Source organism: Engystomops pustulosus, chromosome 9 (assembly GCF_040894005.1).
Source record: "Engystomops pustulosus chromosome 9, aEngPut4.maternal, whole genome shotgun sequence".
Classification (NCBI taxonomy): domain Eukaryota; kingdom Metazoa; phylum Chordata; class Amphibia; order Anura; family Leptodactylidae; genus Engystomops; species Engystomops pustulosus.
In genome coordinates this window covers 95,720,099-95,745,124 of record NC_092419.1, presented here as the reverse complement: position 1 = coordinate 95,745,124, position 25,026 = coordinate 95,720,099, and the positions used below count along the sequence as shown (strand labels likewise).

The following is a 25,026-nucleotide window of genomic DNA, read 5'->3' as shown; positions in this document are numbered from 1 at the left end:
AAAAAAAAATTTTGTGTTAATTTTTTTTTTAGTTTTTTATTTTTTTGAACAAAACGATGCTATCCTATTGCCATGGCTAGTTTCTAACCTACACTGACAGCACACAACTGGATTTTGTGCTTTGCAAGATGAGTTTGAGCTATAAAATGAAATACAGCTAAAAAAAAAAAAAAATCAGCAGACTCTGCCTAATTCTACTCAAACCCCTAATAAATTGTCCCACTTCGGTGTTTGAGGTGGATATGCGTGTCACTAAGAGCTAAACACAACGGTTGCAGGTCTCCCAGCAAATTCCTCACAATATGGTACTAGCTGCAATACTAGTGCCAGCAAGCCCAGCCACAAGCAAACAAAAAAAAGGAAAATATAACGCTATTGTAGGCCTAAGTAAGCCGTTGGGGTTCTCCTATGGCTATTTTGTAGCCTACAGTGAAAGCACACTGCTTTGCAAGATGAGTTTGAGCTATAAAATGAAATACAGCTAAAAAAAAAAAAATCAGCAGACTCTGCCTAATTCTACTCAAACCCCTAATAAATTGTCCCACTTCGGTGTTTGAGGTGGATATGCGTGTCACTAAGAGCTAAACACAACGGTCGCAGGTCTCCCAGCAAATTCCTCACAGTATGGTACTAGCTGCACTACTAGTGCCAGCAAGCCCAGCCACAAGCAAATAAAAAAAAAAAAAGTATAACGTTATTGTAGCCCTAAGAAGGGCTGTTGGGTTCTTGTTGAATCACTCCTGCCTAACACTATTCTAATAGAACAGCCTAACGCTTTCCCTGACCAGCAGCAGCTCTCTCCCTAGCGGCATCCAGACACAGAATGATCCGAGCAGCGCGGCCAGCGGCTAGTCTATCCCAGGGTCACCTGATCTGGCCAGCCAACCACTGCTATCGACGTGTAAGGGTACCACGTCATGCTGGGTGGAGTGTAGAGTCTCCTGGCTTGTGATTGGCTCTGTTTCTGGCCGCCAAAAAGCAAAACGGCGGGAGATGCCATTTTCTCGAGCGGGCAAAGTATTCGTCCGAGCAACGAGCAGTTTCGAGTACGCTAATGCTCGAACGAGCATCAAGCTCGGACGAGCATGTTCGCTCATCTCTAATCAAAACCTCTGGGACCACATAAAAGCGACATGGGCTGCTTCTATAATATGTACGGACTTGAGCAACACCTTTCTCAGCGTCTGAATAAAGTATATAGACCTTTGTCATTTGGAAGTAGAGCCTTGCAAGGGCACCATATGTCAAATGTGTATGTTTTTTAAATTTTTTTGGAGTAAACCCTTTCAGTGTATCTTCTTCAAAAACATACACTCACCGGCCACTTTATTAGGTACACCTGTCCAACTGCTCGTTAACACTTAATTTCTAATCAGCCAATCACATGGCGGCAACTCAGTGCATTTAGGCATTTAGACATGGTCAAGACAATCTCCTGCAGTTCAAACCGAGCATCAGTATGGGGAAGAAAGGTGATTTGATGCCTTTGAAAGTGGCATGGTTGTTGGTGCCAGAAGGGCTGGTCTGAGTATTTCAGAAACTGCTGATCTACTGGGATTTTCACGCACAACCATCTCTAGGGTTTACAGAGAATGGTCCGAAAAAGAAAAAACATCCAGTGAGCGGCAGTTCTGTGGGCGGAAATGCCTTGTTGATGTCAGAGGTCAGAGGAGAATGGGCAGACTGGTTCGAGCTGATAGAAAGGCAACAGTGACTCAAATCGCCACCCGTTACAACCAAGGTAGGCAGAAGAGCATCTCTGAACGCACAGTATGTCAAACTTTGAGGCAGATGGGCTACAGCAGCAGAAGACCACACCAGGTGCCACTCCTTTCAGCTAAGAACAGGAAACTGAGGCTACAATTTGCACAAGCTCATCGAAATTGGTCAGTAGAAGATTGGAAAAACGTTGCTTGGTCTGATGAGTCTCGATTTCTGCTGCGACATTCGGATGGTAGGGTCAGAATTTGGCGTCAACAACATGAAGGCATGGATCCATCCTGCCTTGTATCAACGGTTCAGGCTGGTGGTGGTGGTGTCATGGTGTGGGGAATATTTTCTTGGCACTCTTTGGGCCCCTTGGTACCAATTGAGCATCGTTGCAACGCCACAGCCTACCTGAGTATTGTTGCTGGCCATGTCCATCCCTTTATGACCACAATGTACCCAACATCTGATGGCTACTTTCAGCAGGATAATGCGCCATGTCATAAAGCTGGAATCATCTCAGACTGGTTTCTTGAACATGACAATGAGGTCACTGTACTCAAATGGCCTCCATAGTCACCAGATCTCAATCCAATAGAGCATCTTTGGGATGTGGTGGAACAGGAGATTCGCATCATGGATGAGCAGCCGACAAATCTGCGGCAACTGTGTGATGCCACCATGTCAATATGGACCAAAATCTCTGAGGAGCTTCCAGCACCTTGTTGAATCTATGCCACGAAGAATTGAGGCAGTTCTGAAGGCAAAAGGGGGTCCAACCCATTACTTGCATGGTGTACCTAATAAAGTGGCCGGTGAGTGTATAACAATAGTCTGTAAAAGGCCAGATGACAACTCTTAAGGCACTACAATGGATGACATTAAGGGGGTTATACACGTTTTAAAACTGATGACTTATCGCCATATGTGTATTTTCTTGATTTTTCAGTAATCACCTATATATGTGTATATATAAATATATATATATATATATATATATATATATATATATATATATATATACACTCACCGGCCACTTTATTAGGTACACCATGCTAGTAACGGGTTGGACCCCCTTTTGCCTTCAGAACTGCCTCAATTCTTCGTGGCATAGATTCAACAAGGTGCTGGAAGCTCCTCGGAGATTTTGGTCCATATTGACATGATGGCATCACACAGTTGCCGCAGATTTGTCGGCTGAACATCCATGATGCGAATCTCCCGTTCCACCACATCCCAAAGATGCTCTATTGGATTGAGATCTGGTGACTGTGGAGGCCATTTGAGTACAGTGACCTCATTGTCATGTTCAAGAAACCAGTCTGAGATGATTCCAGCTTTATGACATGGCGCATTATCCTGCTGAAAGTAGCCATCAGATGTTGGGTACATTGTGGTCATAAAGGGATGGACATGATCAGCAACAATACTCAGGTAGGCTGTGGCGTTGCAACGATGCTCATTTGGTACCAAGGTGCCCAAAGAGTGCCAAGAAAATATTCCCCACACCATGACACCACCACCACCAGCCTGAACCGTTGATACAAGGCAGGATGGATCCATGCTTTCATGTTGTTGACGCTAAATTCTGACCCTACCATCCGAATGTCACAGCAGAAATCGAGACTCATCAGACCAGGCAACGTTTTTCCAATCTTCTACTGTCCAATTTCGATGAGCTTGTGCAAATTGTAGCCTCAGTTTCCTTAGCTGAAAGGAGTGGCACCCGGTGTGGTCTTCTGCTGCTGTAGCCCACCTGCCTCAAAGTCCGACGTACTGTGCTTTCAGAGATGCTCTTCTGCCTACCTTGGTTGTAACGGGTGGCGATTTGAGTCACTGTTGCCTTTCTATCAGCTCGAACCAGTCTGCCCATTCTCCTCTGACCTCTGGCATCAACAAGGCATTTCCGCCCACAGAACTGCCGCTCACTGGATGTTTTTTCTTTTTTGGACCATTTTCTGCAAACCCTAGAGATGGTTGTGCGTGAAAATCCCAGTAGATCAGCAGTTTCTGAAATACTCAGACCAGCCCTTCTGGCACCAACAACCATGCTACGTTCAAAGGCACTCAAATCACCTTTCTTCCCCATACTGATGCTCGGTTTGAACTGCAGGAGATTGTCTTCACCATGTCTACATGCCTAAATGCACTGAGTTGCCGCCATGTGATTGGCTGATTAGAAATTAAGTGTTAACGAGCAGTTGGACAGGTGTACCTAATAAAGTGGCCGGTGAGTGTATATATATATATATATATATATATATATATATATATATAAATTATGTCAGATCAGTAGGACCCCCACCCATCTGCTGTTTGAAGGATAGAGGCCTGAGACGTCCATCCATCACATGGCCTGTTTGCATCTCAGCCCCTTTCAAGATAATACGAGCTGCTGTATAATGTATGGGTCTGTACCTGGTAAATAGTAGAGTCGGCAGTATGGTTTCTAAATGTCTAACACCCTCTGCAGATATTACATTAATCAGCAACCCCAAGAATAGAAGATCAATAAAAATTACAAAATTGAGACAGGAGTCCAATGCCAAGAAGAACTTCTATGACAGTACAGCATTGTGAGCCCTGCAGCAGTTATCTCCTTCTCCATATTTAGAAACATGCACTCTTGGCATGCATCAATTTATAGTCTAGGGTCAACTTAAGACTCTGTTCACATTTGCAGAATCTTTTGCAAATGACGTCAGGTCTGATGGAAGGGATAGCTATGAGTATCTGTTTGGTGATGGGTTTGCCCCTACTCGCATGAGTTTTCCATGTACATTTTATATACAATAGCTAATGCCTAGACTATAAATTGATGTATGCCAAGAGTGCATGTTTTTTTCAATATGTAGAAGGGGATAACCCCTGCAGGGCTCAGTATACTGTACTTTCATAGCCTTTCATGCCTTCTTGGCATTGGACCCCTGTCTCAATTTTATTGATCCTCTAATGTGACTGTATAGGTTGTGGATCATTAGACAAGCACTAAAATGTATATATATCTACCACACAAAGATACAAATGGTGAATTAATGGAATTTTACTCTACATTTCCTCAACCAGCAGATAGGGTAGTAATTCATTGCTTGCACTCCTGGCACTTATAATGGATTTTTACGGTATAGTTTGTCCACAATTAGACTTTAGGATAGTAATTCATTTAAAATCCAATTTTCTGGAGCAAATTAGCAGCATCTTGGGGAAATTAGCACAGACCCTTTAAGTAGCATTGAGCCCCCTGGGGGGTTGCATTGCTTTGGTTACAGTCAGTGACAAACCCAACAGCAAATTGGAAACAGCAGTAAGTGGCAAAAGTGTCATATGGGCAGGAGGTGACACAATTTGCCCCTTTGCTCAAAGACACTGAGACATGTGGTGGAGGAGGTAGAAACAGTGCTCACTGATATTTCACCTCAAGTCTGAAGATTTAGATGTTTTGGGGGAAAACCCTTACCATTTGCCTGTTGCTTCACAAATGGGACAAATGTGTGATGAGCAGTCATCGTAGATTAGTTATTGCAAGCCATTTGGTTATTGCTGATTCCTAAGGGCAAGTCCTTCTAGAAAGTTAGGCAGATTTTGGCTTACTGCCTTGTTAATGAAGCCCCTGCACTACAAATGACTCATTTATTACTAATTTGCACAATTGTCAATATATACTAGGCGCTTAAAGCAGTTTCTATATATGTTTATCATATTATAACTCTATACACCGGTACTGATGCCAATTAGCCTGGGGCTATGTCTCCGGAGCGCCTCGTCTTTTAATTTATTCACTCCCCCGTTCCGATACAAGTCAGTTTTACTGATGCAACAAAGCAACAACGTTTTTACCTCTTAATTTGACTCTATATTGTGCTACGTCACCCGAACACCTCATAATTTAATTTATTCCCTCCCCCCATTCACTTACCCATCACCTGCTCTATGCACTGTGGACAACAAGGCGCTCAGGTGACATAGCCGGAGCACCCAGGCTAATTAGCATAATTTGTATAACTCTATATTGCTGTAGTTGCAGTACAGAGTATTAATAAAAGAGGTTTTGAGGAACATACTTAGGAACTTAATATTAGGACACATCTACCATCAGTAAAACTGATGGTAGATGTCCTTTAACTACATAAAAGAGTTGCTTAAAGGGGTTTTCCCACAAATACAATTTAGGCCCTATCAACAGGATAGGACCCCCACAGATCACGAAAATGAGAGGTCCGGTGGAGTCCCACATACCTCCGAAAGACCCCTCATATGTCCGGGAGACTAATGGCGCAGACAGCTGGGCATGACCGTTCTTCTCCATTCATCCCTATGGAGCTGATGGAGATCGCCAAGCGTGGCCCTCGGCAATATCCGCCGGCTCCATTGAGATGTATGGAGCACAACGGTCATGCTGGCTGTCTGCACCATTACCCTCATGGAGCAACAAGGGACCCCATTGGACCCCTCGTTTTCGTGATTTGTGGGGGCCTCATCACTGAGACCCCCACTGATTAGCAAGTAAGGCCCTATCCCGTGGCCTAACATGTATTCGTGGGAAAACACCTTTAAACCCTGAGTAAGGTGAAAGGACATTTACAGGTCTGTGCCAAGAGCTTTCTAGATAAAAGCCACATAAATGAATTGTATTAGACACATAGAGAAGGCACTTTCTACAAAAAGTTTGATGTCCGGAATAAGGGGTTAAAAGTCCAGAGGAGACACTGACCGGGCACACTCCAGTAAAAGCCAAGATTCTATACAAAGTCACAAATGTCAGTGCTCGACTCCACATTATATACTCAAAATATAAATATCGATAGGCAATCTCACCACCTAAATCAGATAGTTTTTATTAACCACTTAACCAATTTTCCATTTTCCTTACACAGATCCAGTACAAACAATACATTGCACAGACATCAGTGATATTTTAGGAAAATTATAACAGTTCTAAACATACAAACACCTAACCGTAACCCCCCCCCCCTTCCCCATCCCAGACCGTGATTAATAGTACACCAAGGTGCTGTATCATACAGCAAAACATCTATTCACAAACCTTATCCAGTATTAGTATGTTCCTTATAGTAGCATCCTATTTATTTGATAACTCTATGCATGCATTAATGCATCCCTTAGTAAGGCACCAGATGGTAATCCCGGGGTGGCCATCCATTTTCCCCATAAAGCGTCAAATTTCTTTAACGCTACCTTTTTTTATACACCGCTCGCTCAAATCGTATATAATTATTTAATCTGTTACGGAATTCCAATCGCACCACCTCTTCTTTGGTTAAAAATAAAGGTCTCCTTGGGATCCTATTCCTTTCTCCGTTCCCATTCACCGAATCAAGATGTGGACCCCGTTCCACACTCATGTTCGAGGTTCACTGGGAATTATGGACAAATAGTGTAGTTCGCCAAGGTAAAGGGTAAGTAGTTTATAGTAGTATACTCACAAGAATACAGTAAAAACGCGCGTATCAAATTTAAAAAGGACGCTAAACACCTCACCCGACCTAGGTTTCGCCTCTTCGGGCTTCTTCCGGGGCATGCCATCATCAGACATTTGTGACATAGTGAAGGCAGTTCATACTACTATAAATTTTTCAACCAGCATGAGTCTGATGCCCCTACACAGAAAATTAGGCCTCGCTGCCCACAGCAACCAATCACAGAGTGGATTACATTTTTATAAACCAATTTTAAAGATGAAACCTGAGCTGTGATTGGTATCTATGAGCGACAAGGCCAGACCGTTATGTCAGTCACATTTAATAAATAATGTCACATTTTACATGTGATTTTTTTGTTAAAATAATTGTTTATCTCCTCTGTAGGGTCAATTCCATATAAACATGCCATTACAAGTGGGCAATAATTATATAGGTCCTTGCCCGTAGTAACCAACCACAGTGCAGCTTTCATTTTACCACATCCATTTAAGAGATGGGACATCAGCCAGATTCAGACATATGTGTAAGCCATGTGTGTATTTTGGCTGTGTGTTTGCCATTTCAAGGGATAACACACAGTCAGTCCCATGTATTTCTATGGGCTCTTACACATGCTTGTGGTTCCCATGGACCTGGGTGTGAGCCTAAAATTGTCATTGTTGCCCTTAGCAACCCATTACAGGACAGCCTTTACTCTAAGGAGCATTTCATTAATAGCTATTGCCAGGCGTGGTCGCTATGAACCATAAGATAATTTTAGATAATTATTTTATAAAGTTATCCAGTCGCCATGTTTCACTGGATTTGGTTGGCTCTGACTGGTTTATATGGACAATATTGGTGGACATTTTTGATGAGTCCCATCCTTTCTAAAACCTGTAAATCCTAGTCAATTGGGCTTTGGCAACAGAGTCCGCAGTGGACCCCTTATTCTATTTATGGATACTACTAAAAATATAAGGTATTCTATAGGGTATACAAGTAAATAGGATATTTCGGGAAATAATTTGACTGCCAAATTCCTTACTTGATATTGACATGTCGTGATCATGGGTGTAAGTCTGATAATCCAGAGGCAGGGGCGTAATTTGAGGGGGTGCAGAGGGTGCGGCCGCAACTGGGCCCATGAGGCTTTGGGGGCCCATAAGGTGTCACTTTCCCATATGAGAAGACTAGTACTATAAACCATACATTATAGTCAGGGGCCTGGCACAGACTTTGCACTGGGGCCCATCATTACGGCACTGTCCAGAGGGGTCAGTCACATGTATATAGGTATCTCAGGGTATCTACGGCTCCAGCGTCTCATGAGGGGACCCTGTTATATTATGAGATAATAATTGTATAGTCTCTTTGCAGATATCACAAGGCCCAGGGCGTATCTGGGTGCTATCTGCCAGTATGAGAACAACCTTTCATCTTTCATACCACTTACCCGATAGTGAAAGGTATATATGTACAAAGTATCCCTTTAATTACTGTTAGTAAATGTGTTAACTCTTTGTATTGTGAGCCCTACAGGCATTAGCTCTAATTATCACATCAATTGTATTGATGTGATTGGTAACTTCAGGGCTCATTGGAAAGGGCGCTGCACACAATGGACCATTAATGGTCAAACATCCTTTTCCAGCAGCTTCAGCATTTATTTCAATGATTTCTTTATGATCTTCTCCCACCACACACCTACACCTGAATTATTGTCCTATCCCACAAAACACTTACTTATAGTCATCAGACATGATCCTACAATGTGGGCCATTGTAACAGGGTACTTATGAACTCTTATGGATAGATCATCAGTGACCGGGACCTTTATAGATCAAGAGGGTCCAATGTCCACCACTTCAATGGTGGATTATGTGTTGCCACCCCATCCAAAGTATTCAGGACTGAGGACGATAGCTTTTTATTGTCCCACCATTCATGCAGGGAGACATGGGAACCCTGTTTTTCATAGGGCAGTACGGTGGCTTAGTGATTAGCGCCTTGCAGCGCTGGGAACCTGGGTTCAAGTCCCAGGGTCAACATCTACAAAGAGTTTGTATGTTCTCTCTTTGTGTTTGCGTGGGTTTCCTCCAGGTCCTCTGGTTTCCTCCCACACTCCAAAAACATACTGGTAGGTTCATTAGATTGTGAGCCCCATTGGGGACAGGGACTGATTTGGAAGCTTTGTGAAGTGCTGTGTAATCTATGTGCAATATATTAATAAAGGAATTAGTATTATTATTCCAAGTGATCACTTATTCTGTAGAGAGGGAAACAATCTGTGAAAATACAAATTAAACATCTAGGCCATGCTGGAATATGATTCCTCCTTATTTGGGATGTTATATGGGAAAATACAGGTTACAGGATGATATGTAGGGAACCATATTACGGAGACATCCTCCATTGGCGCATGACACAATGCAGTGGGGATATATAGCTATAACATTTTTATAACATATATATATCTATAACATACCTAGTACATTTTTAATTGGTTTTAGACTGTCTACCATCCCTTTCGGATGTAATTTATGTTGTTTGGTTCAAATCAAGATTATTGTTATTTTCTCATGACACATTCTCTGTCTCCGTGGATTTATAGATTATATTCTATGTGTCGACATAATTTTTACTTTTGGTTGTGCATGGTCCATATCATAATTTTGATATATAATTATAAAAAATATAAAAAGATAAATAAATACAACTTAAAATTCTGTTTGTAATTATCTCACTTTCCAGGATTTCATATCATTTTGTGAGATCTGAGATTTTGATGCATAAAAGATCCTACCCCACTGTGCACAGGGAGTAATTCTGATAAACTCCAGCTGTTCCCCCTCTCAGGGATGGATAAGATTGCTGTAGGCTCCATTGTGGCTAGTCTAGCAGGAGACATGCACCTTACTGATATATTATTAGGTAATCATCCATATTCATGATATTCACAGCGTTTTAAGGGAAAATCCAATCAAAATGATTTTCTGATAGGTCATAGATACATGTGAAGAGACCCAAACGGTGGGGTCTGTGATAGCGGACCACCACTGATATCCACAATGCCAAAGGCTTTTATGTAGTTGTTTTGTTCTGGTAATAATCGTTGTCGCAAGATCATTAACATCACAATTGATATCTGATAGTTTTGTAAATTTTCTGCTTGAGTTGGTATTTCCACCAAAGACATTAATGTGACAATGATGTGATGTGGTAATAGACTGTCCATATAATGCCATTGGCCCTAGGATGTATGAATATTATATCCCCTACAAGTCTGGAACCACTTACTACATATGGTACTAGAACCAAGCTTCTTGCGGAATGAAGGATGTGTCCCTTCTGCTGCTTTCAATCTGCGGTTTCAGGACCTTTGGATAAACTGCAAAGGTTCTGAAATGGCTCTTGTGTACATATGTATTGAGCGGTGGAACAGATGCATGAGGATTTCATGGGTGAAGGTCCTTCTCAATATAAAATTTAGTGGGTGGTTCGGGTGGCCATGGACTAACGCCCAAACCTCCTATATTATAATCCACTACTGGTTTTGTCCTCCAAAGAGGTAAATAGGAGCCTACATGTTCCCATCTCTTTCCCAAACTTTTTGTTTCCTTGTGCAATCACTCCAGCAGAGGTGGTTGTATCCAAGGACACAGTCTTGTTTCTAAGGGACCATATGACTACATTTATGAGAAATTATCTTTACACAGGAACATTTTTTTAAATGACATCTAATTGAAGAAATGTTTATATATGGCAGATTAATGAAACTGAATGTGAATGCCCAGACGAGAATATGTGCTGCATATGGATGAAAAAAGTCACGTATATACAGCCTCATACGGCACAGAAATACAGGACTGGGGATATTACAATTTGAGCAACTCTTATTGCTTCAAGAGGCTATTTTAAATTGGCTTCTAGATCATAAATGATGTACCCATGATAATTGTTTTACATGGTCATACTATTATACCTGGGTAACTTCACTCTGGTGGGAATTATTTAGGTTTCCTATGTACCTTTACTATGTGTATTTGAAGCATTTAAAATGGCTTCTAGATCTTAAAGTGCCTACCCATGATAATTGTATTAAATGTTCATCCTATTATACATAGGTAACTTTACTCTGGTTGGAATTAATTGGGTTTCCTGTGTACCTTTACTATGTGTATTTGACTTACACCCTACAGGGACTAAGTGCTCCAGTATATTAGCAGGACCCCAGCTGAGACCACTTAATTTGTCTAAGCTCAATGACCATTTGTCCTGAAGAAAGATTGGAGAAGTAGGACGGAGGTGTGAAGTCAATTTACATAGTCATGAGCATGTAACCAAAGAAGTGGGAGGATCAGTTACATTCTCTGTGATCCCTCCTTAGAAGAAGTCTTCTGGACCATCTTACTACTCCCTTAGCTTCTTGGATGCTGCACTTTCCTTCTTCTGGTCAGAACATCGGAATTACTTCTTGCTGCATCTGCAGCTTAGACACCAGAGACTGAACATGTTGGGAGTTTCAGCAGTGACCCCTGTATTACTACTGGTCTACTACTTACCACTATGCCTTGGTGAGAACCTCCATTTCTACACCAATGAAGAAGAAGCTCCTGGAACTGTTATTGCTGTATTATCACATCATCCCATGTTCAACTCCACCGATGGTCCTACCACAAATTTCCGTCTCATGAAGCCACTCAACAGTACTTTTATCCATGTCCGGGAGAGTGATGGGCAGCTGAGCATCAAAGAAAGGATAGACCGGGAGCAGATCTGCAAGAGGTCCCCAAATTGTGTTCTTGCTCTGGACCTGCTGAGTTTCGCAAAGGATGCGTTCAAACTTATTACCGTGAAAGTGGAGGTGAGAGATATTAATGATAACACCCCCCATTTCCCAAGTCCTGAAATCTATGTAGATGTCTCTGAAGCAGCTGGCCTGGGAACCAGAATCCCATTGCAAATGGCAGTGGATGAAGATATAGGCCTAAATTCTATCCAGGACTATCTAATCTCTGGTACTAGTCACTTTAGCCTTGATGTGCAGACCAGGGCAGATGGACTCAAATATGCAGACTTGATCCTTATGAAAGAACTCGACAGAGAAAGCCAATCCTTCTACACACTGGAGCTGATGGCTATTGATGGAGGAAGCCCTTCTCTTTCTGGAAGTACAACCATTGTACTTCGAATTCTGGACTTCAATGACAATAGTCCAACCTTCCTGGAGAACTCAATCACTGTGGACTTGCTGGAGGATGCTCCAAGAGGATATGTTATAGTTGATTTAAGTGCCATTGACCCAGATGAAGGAGCAAATGGAGAAATTGTCTATGGTTTCACTGCTCAAGTGTCTCCAGAGGTTCGTGAACTCTTTAAAATTGATCCAAAATCAGGTGGCGTTATTTTGGAGGGTAAAGTTGACTTTGAAATAAAGCATTCTTATGAATTTGATGTCCAAGCACAGGACATGGGACCTAACCCACTAACAGCAACTTGTAAGGTCATCGTGAACATTGTAGATGTCAATGACAATGCTCCAGCCATAACTATCAGTCCCTTGACGTCCTTCAACCATGGAGTTGCTTATATCACTGAGGCAGCTGTTAAAGAAAGCTATATTGCATTGATCAGCACTTCAGACAGAGATTCGGGCCTGAATGGTAAAGTACACATAACCCTTTATGGACAAGATCACTTCAAACTGCAGCAAGCCAATGAGGCCAGCTTCATGATAGTTACCAGTTCACTTCTAGACCGAGAAACCATAGCTGAATACAACCTCACCATAGTGGCCGAAGATATGGGCACTCCTTCAATGAAGACAATCAAAAAGTATACAATCAGGTTGACTGATGAGAATGACAATGCTCCTTCTTTCACCAAACCCATGTATGAAGTTCCCTTTCTAGAAAATAATGCCCCTGGAGCCTATATCACCACTGTATCTGCGAGAGACCCCGATGTGGGGCACAACGGCAAAGTATCTTATAGACTGCTGGATGCAAAAATAATGGGACAATCCTTGTCTACGTTTGTGGTCATTGATGTTGATTCTGGGGTTCTACGTACTGTACGGTCTTTGGACTATGAGAAGCTGAAAGAACTCAACCTCGAAATTGAGGCCTATGATCATGGAGTCCCCAAGCATTCAACACGCACTCAAATGAAGATTAAGATAGTAGATGAAAATGACAACCAACCAACAATAACCTTACCTCTTCTGGAGAAGGAATCTGCTGAAATCCTGCTACCGGTCAAAGCGCCACAAAATTACTTAGTATTTCAGATGAAGGCCACAGATGCAGATGATGGGGTCAATTCTCAATTGTCCTACACAATCCAACAAGATCAACATCAGTTATTTACTATGAATAGAGACACTGGAGAGGTCTATCTCCATAGGAGAATTAACCCACTACGAGAAAAGGATCTCAGTATAATAGTAGCCGTATCTGACAACGGTAGACCACCATTGTCCTGCAGTGCAACCATAAGATTCACTCTGACTGATGCTACTCCATCACACGTGGATGTAGTCAACATGGAGCCATCTCAAGAGGAACAGCACGAAGTAGACCTATCCATAATTTTTATTGCTGTGTTATCAGGAGGTTGCACTTTACTGCTTGTTGCGATTTTGTTTGTAGCTTGTTCCTGCAAACGCAGATCTGATCAGTCTAAGCAACGATCTGCAGGAGGCGCTGTCAACACCAAAGAACGACTACTCAACAGCACCACCCAGGCTAAAGACTGTGCTTCATCTTCCCCTAAATCGTGTCAAGTGTCTCTCAATACAGAGAGTGAAAACCTCAGTGTGTCCTCCACTAGAGAGCAGTGCGGCGAACTCCACTCAGCATCATCTGTAAGTAAACTTTCTCTATTCTACTACAGTCACCTATATATTTATCACATAAACAGCCTAGTCTGACTACACAGTGTTGTCTGTTACTAAGGAAGTGTCTGTTGCTAAGGAAAAACCAGAGATGTAGATTTCTTATTAAAACCTAATCACGTAGTTTTTTTTTTAAGGGGGCAGATGTTATCAATTTTACAGCTAAACATTTTATTTTTTCTTTTTTTTATATTTCTTTTACAGAGTTCGGTTTCTGCTCCTTCATGTGAATCCGTTTGGCAACAGGAGCGATTGTTAGAGGGTGTAAGGTAATACTACTGTACATCTTGCTGTATATTATCCCTGGAGATGTCCAAAAACTGATCCCACATGTGTGTGTGTATATGACGGCATATGTTTCACGCCTACACCACGTGTGACCACTCAATAGAACTTGGCAAACTTGAGAAACCTTTCAAACGTGGAAAGATCCGAGCTCATCTCCTGTTATTATTATTGTAGGAGTTCACAGCCGGAGACCAAGAAGAAGAAAGGTGATAGTGACTTCAATGACAGCGCTTCTGACACCAGCGGAGAAGGTGTTAACAAGGGAAGTGGACTGCCCACCCAGGAACAAACAGGTATGACGCACTATTTCTTCACCTGTTGGGCCCCTTGCACACTTGCAAGCATGATGCATCCAACCAGGTGGTGGGGGGCTAACTAGGGAGAGGCTGGGCCCCATAGAAATTTTATGCATGGCGCCCTCTTCCCCTTAAAAAATATATACATATTTGTAAAATCACACACATTAATACACTACAGTATATACTTATATACACACTCAGTTCCACACTCATACACACATTAATACTCTTACACAGGTTGATCCATCTTGATATATCCGTCGGACAAGGCTACGTCAGGTACGACCTGGCGTAGTTTTGCATGAAAATAGGTTGAACAAAATTTTGCAGGCTTTTGAAAAGTTCACAGGCACAAGGCAGGAACACACCATGCCTGTGAACTCCGCTGGCGGCCCCAACCCTCTACGACCCTGTCACGCCCACATGGCATGGAGGGGGGCATAATCGCATAACTATTCCCTGATAGTATATACACATACATACATTATAAACACACCATATACAGACCCACATATATACAGTATATACATACCATATACACACACATACATACAGTATATACACACCATATACACACACATACATACAGTATAAATACACCATATACACACATACATACAGTATATATACACACATACATTCAGTATAAACACACCATATACACACACATACAGTATATGCACCTATATATCATATACATCTATAGAGGGAGGGGAAAAGGTAGCTGCAGACTTACCAGAAGGTGGGAGCTTCATGTGCATGGACCGTGGGGGAGAGAAGAGGGCATAAAATTAATCCAAACTCCCTCCTCCTCTGCATCGGGTGACGGGCCCTTATAATTTGTTGTGCTACAGCTCAGGCCTGGGAGCACAGTAATCAAGTATGATTTGCCCATGCGCCTTGGGCCTCTAGAAAATCTTATATACAGAAATAAAACATAGACTTGGCTGCCTAGAAATTGCAGTTGTGGCATTTCCATAAGATTTATTTTAAATGGTAGAAAAACAACTACTTTGTTATCAGAAATAGCACCACCCTGGTCCACAGGCTATGGCTGGTATTGCAGCTCAGGCCAACAAACTTGAATGGCGTCAAGTCGAAGTAACAGCCACAACCGGACCTTTGCATACACTATGGACAAGAATGGCGCTGCTTCAGAGGAATATAATACATACATCTTCTTATAATATAGTCCACAAAGTGTAAATATTAGTTTTATATATCTATAGTAGGGGGTCTGCCTAATATAACTGCAGTTGAGGATCAGTTGGGATCCCTAACGGGTTCATCGAGTAGGTAGTTGCCCCTGTGATGGTGGCATGATTGTCATCGGGGGAGGGGGGGTAAGAGTCATATCCAGATCCCCTTCTTAATTATGTTGATACCAGAGGTGTAGTCCATGTGTGACCTAATATATGATAAATCTAAAGAACAGTAATCTGTCTCCTTTGAGCTAAATATATAATCAAAATACAAAAGTAACAAAAAAATTCTTGTTTTCTAGAATCTCTGAGCACGGAAAGGTCTATGGCGTATAGCGGTGCCGAAAGCCAAATCATTCATCCCAGTAAACGGTCTCTATACAACGGGCACTATACCATCCAGTATCAGAAGGATTATGCCATGCCCTACACAATGGCTCCCCCATATTACAGCACCTACAACCCCCGAGCCTACAATGCACAGCCTCCGCATTACACCATAAAGGACTCCTATTACCAGGTCCACCACCAACCGGTGCCGAGAGAGTACCCAAGAGATCTGGCATACCGCAGCGCCACTCTATCTCCTCCCAGGCTTTCAAGGGGGCACCAAGACCCAACTTATAATCCTGAAATCACAACACAGACTTGTTCTAGTAAAGTAGCTACGGCCTTCTAACCTCACGTGTTACATATAACCTGTCACAGGTGAGACAGCGTGACATGACGGGCACCCGGATTGTATCCGAGTTAATCGCAGAACACATCCGCTCTGCTCACTTGTTCTACATGTTCTCTGTGTAGTACCCAGTACAGACCCTTAGGGGGCAGTGTTTGACACAGGCATCCTGTATCATAGATCTGCCCCATCAGTATGCTATGAAGGGTACCTGCGCGGGGTGTTACGCTGTAGCATAGGTTTGGGAAATATTGTTATTATATGAATGTGATGTGAGTGTTTTTATTACCATGTGATGTAAATAGGACTTTGACTTTGTATATTACAAATTTTTCAATAAATATTTATTATTAGGACCCTTGTTGTCTCATGCTGCTTTACAGGGGCGTAACTTGAGAGGGTGCAGTCGCTACCGGGCGCTAGAGACTTATGGGGCCCATACGATGTCACTTTGCACTGGAGCCCACTAGCTTCAAGTTATGCCACTGCGGCTTTATCTGTGAATAGGGTAGATGCACATGGATGCAGAGCCCCCCAGAGGAATCTACATGTAATACAAGTGAATTCTAAAGGGGATTTCCATTTCCCACAACAGATTTTCTGCATGCAAATCTGATCTACTACAGGACTATGTGCAACTACCTTAAAGAAAGACCTCCCACCACCTAACACATGTGGAGATTACTATGCTGTAGGGGCTGCTACAGAGATGCAGGGGCACTTAGAATATTCTTTCTAGCCCCCACGGTTGTGGAGATATCAGATTATGATCCTCTCCACGGTCAGAGAGGTGGAGCAGAGGTAGGGGGGGGTGTTATGTTAATCTACTAGTCAGAGAAAATTAGCATAACACATGCCCCTCCTCTCTGACAGTAGAGAGGATTATAATGGTCCGATACCGGGACTGATATCTCAGAAACTGTAGGTGCTAGAAAGAAAATTGAAAGTGCCCCTCTATCTGTGTGTCATAAAGGGGTATTCAGAATGTCCACATGATGTTTATTTTTGCCACAGATCATGTAACAGATGTCTGGGAATGAATCCTGGTTGTCTACTACACTTTAAATTTTTGTTTTTTTGCTTTTACACACAGGGTCATTCATTCAATAATGCTGCACTTTTAGGGCAGAAACCGCATCAAGATAGATTATCCAGTGCAAAATCCAGACAGTGCCATGAACTTCCCCAACCACGGTGGTCAAACAGTGGTCTAATAACTCAGAGCGACTCCATCATAGAGAACGGTGATGTTATCAGTCTGAGGGTACATTCAGACATCCGGAAGTCCCATGAGCCTCAAAAGGGGTTAGTGTGAGCATCCCTTCTTCATAACGAGCTGAGCGGTCGCACCACAAATCAGGGCAGGTATAGGACCAGCTTTGTCCTATGAGGAGTGGCTGCACGCTTCGGATGTGGTGCGGCGAGACGCAATTTACTCGCCACACAACGTCCGTGCACAATGCACATCTATGAGCTAGCTGCCGTCTTTGCGGCTACATTACATCTACTACTTCCATATGTCTGAATGTACCAGAAGTTTTTAGAACTGGATTTGGGTCGCTGTTATTCGGGTGCAGCGGTGTAACTTCAGGGGGTGCAGAGGTTGCAATCGCACCCGGGCCCAAGAGGCTTTGGGGGCCCATAAGGTGTCACTTTCCAATATAAGAAGACTATTACTATAAACCATACATTATAGTCAGGGCCTGGCACAGACTTTGCACTGGGGCCCATCAGCTTCAAGTTACGCCACTGTTCGGGTGCACAACTGTGGCAGTATTACACTAGTCCGAAACTGGTCTAAGGCTACGAAAAGACGAAGCAGCTTTCCAATGAACGTTAAAAGTTCGGAAAATCTGCATCACAAGGTTATATTATAGATCAAAGACCACGGATCCAGTAAAAAGTACTAACAATTCACTTTCTAAAAAATCATTTTATTTGCAAAACATTCTGCATAAAAAGAACAATAAATATAGTTATATCTATTTACAGGCTTTGCATAAGTTAGAAACAAACAAAAGCGAGACAACGCTCTGGAGGCAGACGCGGTGCAGTGATCTCATGGGGACTGTCTCCTGGGGTACCACCACCAGAGACATCTTACTGTAACACCCCGGGGGTCTCAGTGATACAAGATGGACCCATAATTACTGCAGTAATGGTTCTTCTCTCATAACCCTTGGGCTGGGCCAGCGAGAGGCACAAGCACATACAGTATAGTGAGGGACGTGACTGTGCACAGTGCGGTGGCCCATCGCATCCACTTGTATTATACACCTGCACAACGTATTATTTATTAGTTCCTTATTATACAGCTGAAGGGGGCAGCACCCTTCTAGTCTATGACAGGCCAGAGGTGGAGAACCAGAAGTAAGGCACTTGTACAGCTCCACTGAGGTAGGGCTGGTGATAGCTCCGATAAATATGGTCCTACTTGGCATTGCTTCCATATTGTGGAAAGAAAGTGCTAAAATGGTAAATTTCATTTGTTCTGAAGAGTCTACAGGTAACGTCCAGTGATGCAAAGTTCCCAAATCCCGAATCTTCTGATCCGATGGGAAGGTAAACTAAAATCCGAGTTGGAGACTGTCATCTCCAGGTAATTGTCCAGTGACGTGGCATCTATTATAGATCGGTCACTTTGTTCTCCACCAGAGCAGAGATCTGTTGTAAGCGGTATGCCAGCTGCATCTTCTGCCCGCTGGGGTCCTCCTCCAGAGCCTGGCTGATCTGTGTAATAGGAAGGAGGATGGGGGTTAGTGGGGACTCCGCAGATATCATATCTGAAAGTAAACCCTTCTCATTGTTATTCCAAAATCCTTCCCTAAAGTTATAGGATCACATCCTGCACATGGACTGGGGGCAGAAAAGACGCCCATACACCTTCTTTACCATCTACCAGTGCTCTTTTCCCAGCAGAAATGCTTGTCTAGCTCGGCTGAGGATGCATGTGTTCTGGACGCAAAAAGGGAAGTGAATGGAGAACTTGATCTGTACTCCACTAACAGCTTACAGGACTATTGCTCAATAGTAGTGAATGGAGTAAAGGTCTAACACGCACACCCTCACTCCATATGCTATAGGACACTAAAGGGAACACTGTAATCCACAGAATAGGGGACAAGTGTCTGATATTGATATTCTGCAGATATCACATCCATGCTGTGATGTTAGATCTGTGCGATAACAGCGGCACTCACCGGATCGTAGTACTTGTTGATATAATTATACAGTTCTTGCAGGGCGACCAGGGAGTTCAGATCATCTGAGTGTATCTGGAAGGAGATCAATATGACATATAATATGTGTATAATATACAAGAACAGACCTAAGATTCAGAGACGCTGCTGCCGGTCATCAGGGCAAGTCTTTGAACCTCTGGTCTTACATAGGTTGCCCATTCATACTCACCCCTGACAGCTCTGTGAGATAGGAGTTCATTTCCTGGTAACTTGCAGGGGTGGTGTCTGCGATGTCTGTGTAGTACCTGTGAATGGAAGAACTTTATATATTAACTATCAATCGCTATAGACAGGGCGATCTTGTGCTACCTCCAGACGGATAGCCTAGGGGCCGGATTACCAGGGTGCAGAACACCTGCAGGGGCCGTATGCAGAGCCTTAAACAAGAGAGTCATTTATCAGTAAGGTTTGTCCTGTATAGGAGTCTTCTACAATGGGTAGCTGTGTACTTACTTCTCCACCAGCTGCTTGTACCGTGGGATCTCACGAGCGTATAGTAATTTATTAACAGGCGAATCCTATAATGAAGGAAGAACAAAGTCATCTGAGGTCCCCAGTCTATACGTATATATAGTCCTCCAATGGTTCTTGTACACTCACCCTGCCCACTTTATGCTCCGAGACGGTACACGAGTCGATGAAGGTCTGTGCAATGACTGACAGGATGGAGTCCACGTTCTCAGACACCTCGATATCAAAGACCATCTGGGGGTTCTTCAGTACCAGCACCCAGAACCTCTGCATCAAGCTGTGGCCAAGCAGAAAGATGTCACTCCGATACAACTTTCTGCAACTTTGTGTCATATACTTGGTACTTCATGTGTCACTTTGTGCCCCCTAGTGGTGGCTAAAGGTTACAGAAATCTCTATATGAAACAAACCACTGAATGAAGCTGGAGCTGAGGGATTTGAGCCCTACATTGAATTAAAGGGGTATTCCGGCACTTAAATATTGTTACAATAGGTGATAAGTATCAGATCAGGGGCGACGGTACCAACCTGTGTGTCTTCCAGATGTGCACTGTCTCCTTTTCTGCTATTCCATGTTTATCAGCCATTTCATCCAGGAAATCAAAGAAATATTTGATGGCGATGGGCACGGGCCGGTTCACTCCCAGCATCGCTTGGAAGGTGTCATCAACAAACTTCTGCAGAGTCCCCTGTGTTGGATGAAGACATGTAAGTCATCTGCTGCACATCACATACCCCTTATCATGTTAAAGTAGGTGAGCCCTACTTACCTTCATATATAGCAGGCGCGTTAGGTAGATTTCTGGGATGGCTTTGGCACGCTCTCTCTCCCGCAGGCTGCTCCGTCGCTGCTTATACACCTCTGGCTCCTCCACAGACTTCACCAGGTGCCATACCCTGATGCCGCCATCTTCACCATCCTCCAGCATGGGAGTTTCTGACAAGGGATAATATTGGTAAGACAAGTGATACGGGGCAGACACAGTACTGGGTATATAACATATAAGAAGAGATCACTCACTCTCACCACTCATGTAGTTGTTACTCGGCGTCTCACACTGATTATTATGTAGTCGTGGAATTAAAGTTACTGTCGCGGCATCCGGGACCTGTTACAATATGAGGAGAGTTGTAAATCTCGGTCTTTACACCGCTCACTGATACATCCCACATTATCCCTTACCTTATAATGGTTTAGTGTATTCAGCCTCTTCCATTGGCCTTGTACTAATGACGTCACATCCTCGTCTGAGAGAGTCAAATGGCCTGCCTGACCGGAGCGCCACTCTGTGGAGACGCAGATGTACAGTATTATAATTAAATACCGATTCCGATGCCCTATTATCAGGAGTGGTATCACATTGGAGGGGGTCTGACACCTAGACCCTGCTCTCATCAGCTGTTTCACTAGAAGCTATACAGGGAATGGAGCTGGAAGCTATACAGGGAACGGAGCTGGAGGCGGACTACCGCCCTGTGCATCCAAAGCTGCAGTGGAGACGCTATACAGTGTTCAGAACCTTGCGCTTCCAACATCATTCCTTGTATACTGTCAAAGATAATGATGACCTATCCTGAATCATCAGTAAAAGAACCATTCTGTAAGTGCCTTTTTCTGTTGCAGTGCCAGCACAGGTAAAATTGAGTATTACACAATGAGCCAACCATGTAATGCATAAAGGTGCCAAGGGTCGTGAATTTGGGTACCTATTCTTTACTGAAAAATTCATGTTAGGGAATTGGGGAAGAGCTTACCCAGGTCCAGCGTGTGGACAGGGGGTCTCTGTGAGAATGGCGTGCCCTTGTACACATGGTTCAGAATCTTCTTCTTTACTTGTGTGATGGTGTCGGTGTCCAGCACTTTCACAGGAACTCGCTGAACTTCTGCTCCGTTCTTCACTATGACGGTCAGCGTCATTGGCCGACACTCAATGTCCTCTCTCAGGAGTCGCCCGTCATTCAGAGTGCGCTTAGCTTTACCGGTCACTGCGTCCACCGGGCCTTTGTCCACCTGATACATAATGGCGCGGTACAACCTGTACAAAGGCTCCGCTGCGGCCTCCTACACGGAAAGATATAAACACCACAAATAGGGGTATTCTTTATATTATTGTATGGGAAACTACACAATAAAACGGTATAGCACATTGCAAGGACTTTAGGGATCCCTGCCAATCTAAAGAACGAAAGCACCTACCTCCACAAATGATTAATCTGACATCTCTGTGTGAGGTGATAATGTTGCATTAAAAATATAAGAATACTAACCCGCAGGAAGGAGTGCAGACAGATGGACATCCAGTTGGTCAGCAGCTTCTCCACTATTGTTTCAGTCCTGATAACAGAGAATGGGTTTAGACTCTGACATAAATCTGTATCCGTCTATATTTTCTACATGGTGCAACCTTTACCTGCGGAGGAGAAGTTTGGGATTCTTGGCGACACATTGGTCGATCAGGTTACATAGAAGGGTCTTCATGACATCAGTCAAATACTCCAGTTTACCGTGCAGCGCTACAGTGAGCAAGGAGGCGGCATGACAGCGGTCACGTTGTGACAATGTCACTTGGGTGTCCAGTGTTTCAATCAGCTGAGACAGAAGAGATTTGACATTATTAAAACCAGATTAAGGCCTGATTTTAATCAACAAAAGCCAACTTTAAAAGGGGTGTCCCAACTTATTATACAGTATTTGTTCCCTGTCCAAGACAGTCTGATCGCTGAGGGACATAGCACTGTGAACACACATATGGCTCCCTCCATAACTCCAAATATTATGTGCATGTTCAACCAATAGTACAGTCATGGGACTGCAACTGTCCTTAAAATCACATAGAAGTGATTAATATATGGAAACCATCGAGGGGACTTAAATACTTAAACCTATCCATTGGTTGTGTCTGATTTAAAGAGCACCCATCAGGGTGATTTGGGACCCTAAACCAACTACAGGTTCATATGGATGGTGTAGGGTTCCAAAGTGACCTGTATATTATGTTTGTATGGCCTAAATTAAAAAAAATATATATATTTGCCTAGGTGTGAGTTCGATGAGGCACATCCGACTAACGTCAGCAAATCCTGCGCTGGTGCCTCCTCTTGCATTGCAGGGAGAACAAGCGGGACAGGATCCCAGCTTTAATGTGCATGAAACGTATCTATATGGGCGTTTTGGGACACTAAACCACCGGTCCATAAGATTAGATAGATTCCCTTTAAGGCCATCTGTCATCTTTCAGGATGTTGTGTATGTTAGTAGCAGGAGAACCAAGAAAATGTCAGGATTGTAGTTTCTTCCAAGTGCATTTGTGCAGCAATGAAATGCTACAAAGCCCCGGGCATAGCCCTTCTGTAGTATCCAACCAGAAACCTGTTAAAGCTTTAGCTCATTGCATATGTGAGGTAGAGAGAAGAGCACAGCAGTGTGAGGATGCACAAGTAGCAGTCATCCAGTTTTACACAAAGGTGTAATTTAATAGCTTGCTGGTGCTGCTACCTAACCCTGTCTCCAGTACTGTATGGTACTATCTTTTGCATGTACCTTGGTAAGGAAGAGCTTATTATTCAGCAGGTTGGAGAGCTGAGTAAGTCCTTGCTCCACAGTTACTCGTCTGTTCTCGGGAACATCCAGACTCTTCCTGAGTGGTGAGATGGTATCTCCAGGGAAGAATATCTTCTCAGTGTATGTTGTATAGTCCAGGAATGGGATACCCGATCCTTCAATGTCACTGGTAAGGTCCATCATTTCTGTCATTAGATCTGTAAGTGGAGAAAGGTGTAACTCTACAATATAAAAACTGAAGCTAAAATTATAGAGAATAGAAGAGGTGTACACTGGGACAGTACCAGTAAACTCCTTTCTGCACTGGTCTCCCACACTTGTCTCCAGGTTCTCCAGCTGAACAAGGACCTTCTCATAATCCCTCTTGGCCTTCTTACTCTGCCGCCTGTAACAAGCCAAATGTTCGTGTGAATCATTGATATAAGAGACAGATGTTAGGACAGCTGGGAACCTTGATTTGGAGTATTGGGAGAACGAACAACCTTCATGTAAATGTTCTCCTTGGTCAAGATTGAACCCGGGACTCCAGTGATGCAAGGTGCCAGTGCTGACCCTTAAGCCACCATCTTATAACAAGAAGAAATCCCCAAGATTGATGGGGAACAGTAAAATTGACAATCGTACCTGTACATGAAGATGATGATGAGGACAATCGGAATGAGCAGAGCAGCTCCAACTCCGATTCCAATTTTGGCTTCTCTAGGGAAACTAGACAGCCCCTCCTCGTCATACTTCACTTGTCCCAGGTTGAACTGGAGATTTCCCATGTGCACCTATGTAAAGTATAAGGATCCTGTCAGGTTTTAGTGTACATCCAGGAAAGGGAGAGAAAACAAAGTATCTTTGACACATTAAGGCTCCTTTAAGATCACTCACCACAAACTCTGGCAGAGAGGCACTTGGATCGAGTGGCTGCGGGGAAGCGAGAGGTGGTTCGCAGTACAAGTGGTTGTGGGTGAGAGTCTTCACTGTACAAACACCGTTTCCAATCATTGCTCGCACTTCTTGTTTGCTGATGCCAGCGTCCAGGCCCTCGCCCTAAGAAAACATAGAAGACATGAATAAAAAAACACAAAGTCTTTGTGATATAATATTCTGGTCTGTTTCCAAGTATGGGTTTTGCCAAACTTGCATGCCTGCCCAATGCCTAGTCACTGCCAGGAATATAAAGGGGGTTCCTACAAAACAAGTTAGGACCTATCCACAGGATAGGGCTTAACTTGCTGATCGGTGGGGGGTTTCAGTGATGAGACCCCCC

General features: G+C 43.3%; 2 protein-coding genes across 5 annotated transcripts in view; one reads left to right on the top strand and one right to left on the bottom strand.

Moving 5' to 3' along the window:
• The first annotated feature begins 11,264 nt into the window (after positions 1-11,264).
• Positions 11,265-16,849, top strand: LOC140077277 (protocadherin-8-like). The gene is made up of 4 exons (XM_072124298.1): positions 11,265-13,995; positions 14,230-14,294; positions 14,488-14,606; positions 16,117-16,849. Exons 1-4 carry the CDS (start codon positions 11,641-11,643, stop codon positions 16,491-16,493), a joined length of 2,916 nt encoding a protein of 971 aa, XP_071980399.1. The 5' UTR covers positions 11,265-11,640; the 3' UTR covers positions 16,494-16,849.
• A 1,562-nt stretch (positions 16,850-18,411) lies between these two features.
• PLXNB3 (plexin B3) overlaps positions 18,412-25,026 on the bottom strand; it is a 43,463-nt gene continuing 36,848 nt past the window's right edge. For 3 of the 4 annotated variants that reach the window (XM_072124112.1, XM_072124115.1, XM_072124114.1), the window contains exons 20-35: positions 24,645-24,806; positions 24,393-24,541; positions 24,053-24,153; positions 23,748-23,965; positions 22,618-22,796; positions 22,475-22,541; positions 21,962-22,268; positions 21,390-21,493; positions 21,228-21,315; positions 20,977-21,143; positions 20,735-20,895; positions 20,336-20,483; positions 20,189-20,253; positions 19,905-19,980; positions 19,694-19,768; positions 18,412-19,223 (exon numbers count right to left, since the gene is read on the bottom strand). In XM_072124112.1, coding sequence (XP_071980213.1) covers positions 19,119-19,223; positions 19,694-19,768; positions 19,905-19,980; positions 20,189-20,253; positions 20,336-20,483; positions 20,735-20,895; positions 20,977-21,143; positions 21,228-21,315; positions 21,390-21,493; positions 21,962-22,268; positions 22,475-22,541; positions 22,618-22,796; positions 23,748-23,965; positions 24,053-24,153; positions 24,393-24,541; positions 24,645-24,806 — 2,172 coding nt within the window. In that variant the 3' untranslated portion in view covers positions 18,412-19,118. The remainder of the gene's footprint in view (positions 19,224-19,693; positions 19,769-19,904; positions 19,981-20,188; positions 20,254-20,335; positions 20,484-20,734; positions 20,896-20,976; positions 21,144-21,227; positions 21,316-21,389; positions 21,494-21,961; positions 22,269-22,474; positions 22,542-22,617; positions 22,797-23,747; positions 23,966-24,052; positions 24,154-24,392; positions 24,542-24,644; positions 24,807-25,026) is intronic. The other variant, XM_072124116.1, reaches the window with a different exon arrangement.

Coding starts and splice junctions, on each gene's coding strand:
- LOC140077277 (XM_072124298.1), top strand. CDS start 11,641: ATGTTGGGAGTTTCAGCAGTGACCCCTGTATTACTACTGGTCTACTAC. Junction 13,996..14,229: donor AACTCCACTCAGCATCATCT/GTAAGTAAACTT, acceptor TTTCTTTTACAG/AGTTCGGTTTCTGCTCCTTC. Junction 14,607..16,116: donor GCCCACCCAGGAACAAACAG/GTATGACGCACT, acceptor CTTGTTTTCTAG/AATCTCTGAGCACGGAAAGG.